General features: G+C 35.8%; 1 protein-coding gene across 4 annotated transcripts; it reads right to left on the reverse strand.

Moving 5' to 3' along the window:
• Nucleotides 1–258: 258 nt before the first annotated feature.
• Nucleotides 259–11,205, reverse strand: LOC107630520 (uncharacterized). Of its 4 annotated transcripts, none has more exons than XM_016333683.3 (6): nt 10,548–11,205; nt 9,251–9,780; nt 9,089–9,147; nt 8,304–8,402; nt 8,011–8,187; nt 259–702 (listed from the first exon to the last, which is right to left on the reverse strand). In XM_016333683.3, the coding sequence occupies exons 1-6, from the start codon at nt 11,039–11,041 to the stop codon at nt 661–663; spliced, it is 1,401 nt and encodes a 466-aa protein (XP_016189169.1). In that variant the 5' UTR covers nt 11,042–11,205; the 3' UTR covers nt 259–660. The 4 variants fall into 4 exon arrangements, with proteins under 4 accessions (XP_016189169.1, XP_016189171.1, XP_088365648.1 ...); XM_016333685.3 differs by having other exon boundaries at nt 8,304–8,393; nt 10,548–11,159; XM_088509522.1 differs by lacking the exon at nt 259–702 and adding an exon at nt 4,467–5,440 and having other exon boundaries at nt 8,304–8,393; nt 10,548–11,161.
• Between the last annotated feature and the right edge of the window lie 797 nt (nt 11,206–12,002).

Raw genomic sequence — 12,002 nt, forward strand, 5'->3', positions numbered from 1 at the left:
TATTTGACACCTTTTCCTTCTACCCAATTACCTGCCATAGTTTCTTTGTGCTAGGTAATTAAGGAATGAAAAATAAAATAACCTAAACTTTTTGGGATTGAGTTTCTATTATCTCCCAGACATTTTTGTTCAATCATGATCCACATCTCCCTGTTTAATGTTAATACAAGGAGTTCACGTGTAATTGAATTCATATCTCCATATGTAATCAGCATTATTAGCTCCTAATTTGAGCAGCAAAAAAGTAAAAACCATTGATTTCAAGAACCAAACAAGCAAGAAAAACTGAATTTACTATATATTTACAGAATTCAATAACCTCGAGTTAAAATTTTAAATTTAATCACATAATTATTTCACTCCTAACTATTTCTACAATATTTATTTAACAATTCTGATCCTTCAAAGGCTGGGCTGGTTAAAATTTGGTATCTACAAAAGCATTAAACAACTTATGATACAACAAAAATGAAATGGTACATCCATCAGTCAACTATTTGTAGAAAGGAGAGGAGATGCTATTTTCGAATTTCATGTACTTAAAACCTGTATTTGCTGCATGGCCACACACACTTCCATCATTCGATCTTGCTTGGTGTTTGTCCCCGAGCGTTAAACCAGAATTAAACCGAGTTATAGGGAATTAGAGTCATACACCGTTTAGAAAGAAACATCTTGAGAAATGAACGCAGTCCATGCAACCTGTTCCAACATAGAAGATATGAATTTCGATTTTGTATTTATCCTAGTCTATATTTTATTGCCTTTTAGAAAAATTAAGGAAAAAGATCATCTCTGTGAAACCTTCTCAAGACATCACCTTCCCAAGAACCGGCCTAATCACTTTAGTGAAAATAATAATTTTTAAGTGTTCAGAGTAGATTCAAAATTTAGAAGTTTTAATTTAAAAATATAAAGGTGAAATTTGATTTCAATGAATTTTTCTGAGTTGTAAAATGTATCTTTTCGAAAAGTTTTTGTAAGAAATGCGTACTGGCGCTTAAGCTGGCAGTACCGGCTCTAGTCTGTCCAGTACCGCGTATTTTGGAAAATAAGATTTTGAAAGTTGATTTATTGTTTTGAAAGGATAAAAATAATTTAGAATCGAAAACCGGACACTAATTTTAAAGGTTTTGGCCCAAAGTGGGCCAAATGGACCCAAATCACTTAGCGGGTTGGACCGGGCCCAACTGGGCCCAAGTCCAACATATATATACTCCACTTAAGTGGCAAAAAGAGCCACTTTCAGCACAAAGAGAGAGAGAGAGCTCGGATATGGTGATGGTGGGGGGTGAAACCCCATTGTCACTATTCATCATCACCTTCTGGGAATCATAACTTGAGCTACGAAACTCCGATTGATGAGCCGTTTGCGGCCATGCGAAGCTCTCGACGAGCTCTTTGTTTCTATTTAAGAAAATCTGGTAAGAACTCGAAACTCACGTCCCAGTTTTCTGCCCTAACACTCTGCGTTTTTGGGGTTTGGTTTTTGAGTAAGTTTTGTGGTTTTGGTTGTTTAGGTGATTTCTAGTAGCGGATAATTCTTGGATTTTACCCCTAATCTTGTTGGGAAAGGTAAGTCTCTTCAAACTCTTGTGGTTTGATATTTTGGTTAGCTATAGTGTTGATTCTTGGTATGTTATGTGTATAGCTTGGTAGTTGATGAGTTTTGAAAGTAGTGTTGGTGCTTGAGGCTTGTTGATCTTGTTGGAATCAAGCTTTTGGTCTTTTGCATATATTGGAAATCAGTCAAGGTATGATTTCGGTTTTCTTTATGTAATATGTAATGTTTCTTAAAGCTTAGGCTAGTAGACCATAAGATAGGATTGAATGATGTTGGTGTACGCTTAATTATTTTTGAAATTATGTTGTATGATGAAGAGGATTGTAGGGAATGTTGCAATATATAATATATGTTTATGGTGCTTGTTGAAGGATATTGATGAATTTGATGTGTGATGATATATTATGATGATGGTTGTGGGTTTTGAATCGTGTGCTTGGTGATGATATTGAATGGTGTTGATTTTGAGTTCATGTTGCTGTGAAATGTTTGGGAGCTTAATGATTTGATGATGAATGTTGAGAATTATTATAGTTGTTGAGAGTTGTTGGTATTGTTGATGATTGATGATGAGTTGTGAAAATGTTATTGATGAATAAGGAGAATTAGGAGTGTCTATGATGATTTTTTAGATGTTGGAGAATAATGATTTTGATGGTGTGGAATAGCGTAAATGGGAGGTTATTGATGGTTGGTCGACAAATGTTTGGTATGAATTCATGAGTGAATTTGGTATTGTGTTGAGTAGGCTTTGCTTTGGTTTTAAGATGAGAGTTGTGGTAAAATTGAGGTTTTAAGACTTTTGGTAAGAATAGAATTTCAGTGAACTTTGACGGATCATAACTTGAGCCTCAGTTTTCAAAATTTGTTGAAATTTGCTTTAAATTAAAGTTCATTGAAAAATCTTTAAATGGATATAAAGTTTGTAGAAAATGGATTTTCGTAGAGGAAGTTATGATCATTCAAGGTTTTGGTGTCAAAATCTGAATTCTGTGCATACTTCAGAATTTGTGATTTCTGGTTTGTGTGCACACGCATAGCCTTATGCGCACGCACACCCCTGTGAGCTTTTACAACCTGTGCGCACGCACACGTTGGAAGGTGCACTCTGTTGAGGGCGTTCGCAGGCCTTGTGCGGATGAACAGAGTTGAAATTTTTACTACCTGTGCGTACGCACACCTCTATGCGTACGCACACATTTGAAAACTTTTCTGGGCGTGCACACGCACACCCTTGTGCGTACGCACATGCCCTGTGTTTTAACTAAAATATTGTTTTTAACTGTTTCACCTTCCAACAAACTTGTAAACTTCTATGGCACCTATTTAAGACTTTTTGACTTACTTTTGGCTGTTAAACATAGAGAAGGTCTTGGGTGGAATTATTTGGGTATTACTTTGAAAAATTAGAGAACGAAGGTTTAGGTTTCTGGTGTATTGGGAATGAGTTTGGTTGAGAGAGAAGGAAGAGTAGTGAACTTGGTGATTACTGACAACGAATTGAGAAACTGATGAACTAACGAGCTTGGAATGGAATTAAGAACTGATGATGGTTATTATGAGTTTGATGGATGTTGCATGTGGAAAGTGTGCCAGGCACTATATCTTTGGAATGTTGAGAAATGATAATTGAAAGTGGATTGAGATGAGCAATGGTGATGACTGGTGATAATTTGAAGTTGATGGACTTGTTGCATGTGGAAAGTGTGCCAGGCACTATATCCTTGGAATGTTGAGAAATGAAAATTGAAAGTAGATTGAGATGAGCAATGGTGATGACTGGTGATGATTTGAGGTTGATGGACTTGTTGAATGTGGAAAGTGTGCCAGGCACTATATCCTTAGAACGATTTATGATGAAATATATGTTGTTGTTGTTTTTCTTCTCTGCCGCAAGAGTGTGCTAGGCACTATATCCTCGGAATGAGCATGCAAGTGGGCCAGACACTATATCCTCGGAATGATAGTGTGCCAGGCACTATATCCTCAGAACAAAAGCGTGCCAAGTGATGGCGAAAAATTAATTTCACACGTATGAACTACCGGCAAGTATACCGGGTCGTATCAAGTAATAAAACTCACTGAAAGTGAGGTCGATCGCACGAAAATTGGTGGATTAAGCAATTTTAGTTGAATGATAATCTAATTAGGCAGACAGTTTGTTGTTTCTTGATGTATTCATCATGAAAGTAAAGTGCAGGAATATAAATGACAAGGGAATTTAAATAATTGAAATTAAAAGAGGATAAGATAAATGACTTGAAATGTAAGCAGAAAATGTAATTGCAGGAATGTAAGAACTGAAATGTAAATGACTGAAACTTAGAATGCAAGTAATTAAAGGTTGAATGTAAATAGCAGAAATGGTAAATTACAGAAATGTAAACAAGGGAATCGGATACTGGAAAATGAGAAATTCAAAAGAACAGAAGTAAAGATTGATGATGAGTGATATCACTAGGGATCAGAGATATTGATTTCTCATGAATTAATGGTGATAAATTCCTTCTCAATCATGGGAAACAGATCTATGGCAGATTGTAAGTAATTGGATCCCAATCTCTTGGTGATTCAATTTCTCTTATCACAAACAATTGGCAATCTTTTGATCTAATTGCTTATGAGAAGAGGTGAAAATCAATAGCTAATCCTGAATGCCACACAACTCTCGGGATCTCAATTCAGGGTGGTTACATCTCACATACCAACTCAGAATATATCAATCAAGAGAATTATGAAAGGATGAATTCTAAACTGACTTCTGTGACTCCTTTCTCAAGTTCATCACATAATTCAAATAGATTCAATCCCTCTCTCGATAGTAATTGAATCTGTGAAGAACAAGAGTTTCCTCTTAGATGAATCCACTTGAATTGAGAGGAAAAGAAGAGTCATTAGTTCATTGAAACCAACAGAGCTCCTCCCCCTAGTGAAATTGGGGTTTAGTGATTCATAGCTCTAAATTCAAACAGAATTCTCAAATTGAAAATTAAACTAAGCATATAACAGAAAAGAAAATAAAACTGTAAACAGAAATGAAACTGGAAAGTGATCCAGAGTCTCAGTAGAAAGTAAAATTCAAAATATGCAAAAGTACAAAAGAGATCTAAAAGAAAAAGAAAGTGGAAAAGAAGATCCAGAAGATGTTCCGAAAAAAGTCCCTCAAAAATTCAAGATGCCCTCTATTTATACTAGTGTACTTGCTTCTTAAGGTGTACTTGGAAACTCTTCAAAATGGGCTTCTCGATTGGTACTTAGATCCTGCTCCAAGAGAACGTAGTGCTCTTTAAGAAAACGAAGCGCACAGGCATCGACGCGTACGCGTCACCCACGCGTACGCGTCGTTCAACAATTTGGCACTTGTGACGCGTACGCGTCACCTACGCGTGCGCGTCATTACTCTCTGCAGTCCTTGTCACGCGTACGCATAGTCGCGTACGCGTCCTCTTTACTGCGCTCTCCCACGCGCACGCGTCATCCACGCGTACGCGTGGCTTCAGAAAACCACTTCTACGCTGCCGCTTTGTCCACGCGTTCGCGTGATTCTTCTCAAACACCACTTCCACGCGTACGCGTCACCGACGTGTACGCGTCGATGGCACATCTTCAATCCCACTTTTGAAAGTCTCGCAGGCGCTCTTGGGTGAAGAACGCTGCTCATATCCACGCGTACGCGTCATCCACGCGTACGCGTGGTCTTCCAAAAATCACCACTTCGACGCATATGCGTCACCCACGCGTGCGCATCGCTAACAAAACTTTCTTGGGTAAAGAACGCAGCGCTCTTTGAAAGGGAGCGTAGCGCCGAGAGTCATGCTGCAGGAGAACGTAGCGTTCTTAAAGCTTAAGTGAGCATAGCGCTATGCTCTTCTTCCCCTGTTATGATCAAAACACAGAATAGCAATACATCAAAGCTGTATTCCTCGAGCAACTATCTTTAGATAACTCACTCATTCATACTTTTCTTCAATTGTTTGCATGAAATTGAGCAAAATTCATTTAGTCATCAATCTATCAAAGTATGATGAGAGAATCCATTTAAGTACTTATTTATTTGAGTAATATGCATGAAATTGAACTAAAATTGACTAATTTAACTAACTAAACTAGCTAAAATGCGAATGTATCACCAGGTGCTATATCCTCAGACGTGTCAGAAAGACGACATCCGGAAGGATGTGTCCGATTGGCATTCATAGACTGACAAGTGATATCACAAACCAATAGGACAAGCATTCATCATGTGCATCTACTATGTGTTTTGTTTGCTTTGCCTAATTGAATCTCTTGCCTAAATGAATAATATGCTTATTTGCTAGTTGTTTTACTTGCTGTACATGTATATTACTTGTGATTTACTTGCTTGTATTACCTGCGATTGTCTGGTGCTGAGTAGGTAGTTAGACAGTGGCGATGGGATCGTACAGAGGTTAGGTTGACGAAAGCTGTAGGATACAGCGGTATGATTAGTACTAGTTAGAAATCCTTTAAGTTTAGAAAATCCTGTTTATTGTTTCTGGTTTACGTTAATTATTGTTTTAAGCTTGAATATTCTGTATCAATGTGAAGTTCTAGGATTGCCTTCGGCGTCGCAGAACCTTATATCTTACATTATTAGGCACTGTTACCATATTGAGAACCTTCGGTTCTCATTCCATACTTTGTTGTTTTTCAGATGGAGGTCGTAATTCACCTCGGTGAAATTGCAGACATGGTGGCAGAGCGGAGTATGGTTTCTTCCTAGCTTATTTCTGTTTTATTTTGTTGTAGTACTTTCTCTCACCCTTTTTGTTTTAGACTTTATGACCTTAGAGGCTTACCTGAGAGATAAGTTGTATAAGTTGTTTTTACTCCAAAACTCTGTATTTTTCTGTTTATAACTAGTTGGCTTAAACTCCGCAAGCTGCGGCTAATTCCCTATGATTATTATACTCTAATATATATATATTCTTTTCTCTTGCATCTATACCTTGTATCTTGTGCGTTAGCTTCGTGTGAACGTTTTGCACTTTTGTAATTCTGTTTTTAAGCCTAATCCTTTATCGAGCTTCTAGTATATATTATTTCCTTCTATATAAATATGTATAAGCCTTAGAATTGTCGTAATCTTTGATTAACCTTTGCTTTACGGCTAGAGGTGAGGTTTATGATAATTAGGGTGTTACATAATAGATGTCTTTAAAGGTCTCATACTTGGTTTCACCTTCTTAATCAATGGTGAAAATCAACACCTGACAAGATTGCGCAAAGCTTTCTCTTGAGATCATCTATTCTAGTCATAGGAAATATTATGAAACCTTTTCTCCCTAACAAAACTATGAAAGAATAAGAAAAGAAAAGATGAAAAATTGTTATACTTTCTATTTCTTGATTGATTGTTGATTGATTGAATTGTAAATTATGAAGGTAAAACTAAATATATATAGAACATTGGCCTATGAAAGATAAAAGCAGATAAAGATAAGATAAGAACAAATAAAAATAAGATAAAGATAAAATTAGATAAAATAACAAAGGCTAAAATTGTAACTGAATTTATGTATTTTGTTGGGTTGAATTTGTGGGCCGCAAGACTTCTTTATTGTTGTCATGGGCTAAGGTGGAAGAGTGGTTTAATAGTCACAAAAGCTTAAACGAGTAGAAAGAAGCACATAGATGGTTATATGATATATCTTATACATGTCCCTCACCAAGAATCTTTTCTGGATTTGTATGAGTTTTGCATAGTTTTTTTTGTTTTTGGTTTTTTTGTTTTTGCCCTATATAGAAATTTTATTGAGTTAATAATCGAATTAGCCCATGGGTCATTTTCTAAATTCATCCTTAGAAAAGTTTGATCAAACAAAATAGTCTTTCAAATTTTACAAATTAATCATTTTTGTCCTTCCGTCACACAATTAATAATTTCCCCAACTATTGATGATATAAAACGTTATTAATTGATAAGTTTATGAAAATCTATCAATTTAGTCCATTTTTCCAATTATATAAACCTTAATATTACTATATTTTAATATAACTAATGACACTAAATTGATAAATTTTCATAAATATAATTGTTTAGCGTCTAATTAGATATACTAGGTGTCATGTATAATGTGAGTTAATATTCCATGTCATTAATCGTTGACGAAAACTATTAATTGAGTGACTAAAGTACAAAAATAATTAATTTATAATCTTTGAAGGATTAATTTGATCAATAAAATCTTTCAAGGACAAATTTGAAAAACGAGCCATTTTTTAGGGACTAATTTGACTATTAACCCAAATTTTATTCTTTTTGAGGTTCAACAAAGGTCGAATCCTAGACCTTTTAGTCATAGAAATTATGAAACTATTCATAAAACCACTTTTTTCAAAAACTTAAACTGATAGGAAAAAACACATAAATAATATCTGGTACAGGAAAAAACTTATCCAAAAATAGTATATATTTTACATACCTGCAAAATGGAAAAGGCCTTCTCAGCAATGTACTTTTGTAGAAGTGTTGCTCCTCTTTGCTTAAGTTTGTCAGGATGGAGGCACAATCTTGCTCTCTGATATGCCTTCTTCACTTGTGAGCTGTGTATTAGGCTCATAATTGGAACGGCATACCAGCCGCTCTCTGGCCATAGAATCTGGCAGTGAAAACATACAACCTTGTCATGATCCTGTTATATCTGCGTCAACTGCGAACGAAACTAAAGAGAATTCAATCAATTCATAGCAATAAGAGATCAATAACAGAAATTACATGATGTAGTGTTGAAAGCAGTAGCCGGATGTCAGTTTCCTTGCCACATGACCACAATCTTACATCTCTATCCAACTTCTCTGTTTCTATCTGTAGCTTCTATAGAAAAAAGCATTACAATCAATACAAATCTTTATTTTATAATAAAAGAAATCAAAAGAAAGAAATATTATAATCTCAAGCATCGAATTTAGAATGCATTTAAACTTGCACTCATTTCCAATTACAGTTTTTATTCTTGGCCTTAAATTTGGCTTACTATAGATTTGCGTTAATTGTCCATAAATCATGCACAGTTGAATAATTTGTATCACTTCTTTTCTTGAACAGTTGCCACTATCATCTTGAAAATGATCTTTTCATAATATGGGAATAGTGTCCTCAAACTTTTTGCCTATTTTCTGCCTTTATAAGATAAAAGTTCCAGGCTTCAAATTAAAGCAGTTTACTAAGGACTTGTTATGTAGACACAAATCCAAGAAATGAAGTGTGATTGTTCTCCAGTTTCAAAACCCAACTAAGGCCAAATATGAGAAATGCTCAAGGACTATCAGAATTTATTATTTTTGGCTATCACTTTTAGCCACTAACCTAATTCTTTTAGTCTAGTAATCTAACAACATACTTTTAGCCCAGACTTTTAAACAATGATGGCTAACTGCTGGCTAAACACAAGAAATTCTGCTGGCCCTCTAGTATTCCTCTATCCTATAATTTGTTTCACTAATATGATGTAGGTATACAAGTAATTTGTACAATCATGCTTCTTGAATAAATTGTATTACCTTTGGAGACTTGACTATTCTGAACCCTTCATTATGGTATTTACCTGCAGCATGACTTCCTACATTACAGGATCAAAGACAAATATAAATTGTCGTCTTTTGTCTGTTACATGCATGAAGCATTAGATTTACAAGAGACATTTTAGTAGTCAGGACAATTACCTTCTATTACAGTAGATTGTTCATTCCCGTTGTTTCTCCAACATGATTCTTCATCAGAATTTCTTGATTGGAACTTCTCTTTAGCCCAAGCAATTGCTTCATCAATGGCTTCTGATCCACGATGTTCCTCTCTGGTGCTGGAGTTAACCTCTATGACATAGGAGCTCATAACTTCATCATCATCATCAGGCTCTATAACTAATTCTGGAAGAACATTATCATGAACCGAAGATTTCGCATCAGGCTCTTGAGAGAGTCCGGAGACAGCCGAAAATGGGGAACTAAGTTCAAATTCGTCAGTCACTTTCATGGTTCGACATGAATTAGATCCAAGACTAATTGTTTCTGGGGAGGAAACTTTTCTTGAGAGTCCAAACAGGGAACTCGTGAAATTCCCCTTGCATTCAATATCTTGATATTGAACTTCACATGATTGGCCATTGCATTGAAAGAATGGCTTCCCTTGTTTAATAAGGTGTTCCTCAGGCATCATGGTGCATGGGTTCCATCTATATGGGACACTAATTGGCCTAAAACAATCAAACCATCTTCAATATCAGATTTAAAATATAGATCACCATATTGGGGTCTATAATTGCATCTCAATAAAATTCAGCAAAAACAGAACCCATCAAGCATAAATAATTTGCATTGTCAATGTCAAATTGTCAAATAGGCCAGCTCGTAGTTATAGATCAGTAGAATATGTTTTCCAAAGAATTAGACTTGTCTTCAAATTGATCACATCAAAATCTACTAACGTTTATTTTTATACATCATATTCATATATCAAAATTCAGGCCCTAACTCTATATCATTATTAAAATAATCTCCAACTTCAGCTACTTTATTTATTTTAGATATATCTAGATGCTACCACCCGTGTCTAGATATGAAAGTATAAATTCATCTTTACATGATAAGTAAGATCTGTACAGAGCCATCTGCAAATTTAGCTAGCCACAAAGGGCACAATTGACAATGCACAACTTCTGCAAACCGTCATTAATTGGTTAAACACTAAATTTGTTCCTAATAAATTTCAAATCGAATTTCAATATATGTGATAGACAAATAAATCTATGATAAATTTTATTATAAAACCATTATATTCAAAAATATCGATACAACAAATTAGTCTACTTCAAAAATGAAGGAGCATCAATCTGTTAATTTTCAAACATTTCTAAACAATAAAAATTTGTTGGAAAAGCAAAGTGTCTGATTTGAAATTTTTGAAGACAATTTGGATATTTACTCAATTGATTAGATAGGAATTCGGGATTTCACTGCAAACCTTAGCTTTGAAGCAAAAGAAGACAATGCCACATCATCGCCGATCGCCGGCCGGAGAGGGCTCAGGTCCTCTGAACTCAGGGCCGATGACGAATTCGACTTTGATTTCGCCATCGATTCCGACCGGGACCGATCCCTAGACCTCCGTTCATCGTCCGACCCAAACACGCCGCTGTAAAACTCGTTGCTCTTCGCCGGAATGCGGAACACCGGCAAGCTCCTGCCGCCTTTCGCCCGCGCCTGAGAAGCGAACTCCGACGGCCGGAAAATCTCCTCATAGAAGGAACTGGTCTTTGCTAGCTTGTGCGCAAGTAGGCTCCTCGGCGGGCCGCCGAAGACGTCGGCGAAGTCTTCGGGGTCCAACGTTTCCGTCTCGGAGGCACTGTCGCTAGCGAAGATGGACCGCCATGTGCGAGAAGATGAACGGTCCTCCATGGACCGCCGGCGAGGGGTCCCCGCTGTCAATCCCATCCTCATCCTCCAGAACTCGTCCATTTGCCGGCGGGGCTCTCCGGTGAGTTGTTTCTCTTCAGTGACCAGAATTCTTCACTGGAAAAAAGCAAAGTTCAGCTTGTGCCCTTATAAAGTGTTGAAACTTGAAAAACATAAAACAAAGAATAAAATTTAAATAACAAAATGATTAAAGAAGAAAGGGATATGTGAAAGAAGCCTGTGATTGGCTTAATTCCGTTTTTTTTTTTTCCTATCCTTTTTTAAATTAATTTTTGAGTATTTAATCACTTTGTTTATCAAAAAATTTTGGACCACATTATTCTTAAGTAAAATTAATTATTCAATTAGTTCTTAATAATTAACTCTTTGAGAAACTTAAATTTTTTTATCATCCATATCCAAAATTTATTGAACTCCGCATATAAATTATCAATATATTTAACTCAATTAATTCTAAAGGAATAAGTTAACAAGCCTTGTTTTAATAAAAAAATGTTATAATTATTTTATGCATCTGGTCATTATTGTTGTTTGTTCGCTGAATAATTAATTTTGTTTTATGTGACAATGGGAAAATAAATATGAGAGAAAATAATAAAAGATTAAAGATTATACTTTACATTATCAATTTTTTTTTAATAATTATGAGGATTCATTTCTATAACAATGAATGTTTAGTGATTAGTGATTAGTGACAACTGACAAATGACAAGTGAAGGAAAATGTGATTAGTGGGAGATAATATGAAATGGTGGAGTCGGCTGGATTTGCTTATCTGGAAAGATGCATGGGCTGGAATTGATGAAGCTAAGTCCCCACAGACATAATCATGGAAGCTATGTTTTCTCTTTTCTTTATATTATGCTTTTTGTGATTTTCTTTTTGGGTGGGGAAGCTAAGCTACCAAGTGGTTGTGGTACTGTTACCTTTTACCTTCAGCAGCTGGTCGTAGAGAAGTTGTGTATGGATTTAGGAGTGTAAGGAATTCATACAAGGCTCATTG

The sequence above is a fragment of the Arachis ipaensis genome, chromosome B3 (genome assembly GCF_059453495.1).
Source record: "Arachis ipaensis isolate K30076 ecotype BB chromosome B3, ASM5945349v1, whole genome shotgun sequence".
Classification (NCBI taxonomy): Eukaryota; Viridiplantae; Streptophyta; class Magnoliopsida; order Fabales; family Fabaceae; genus Arachis; species Arachis ipaensis.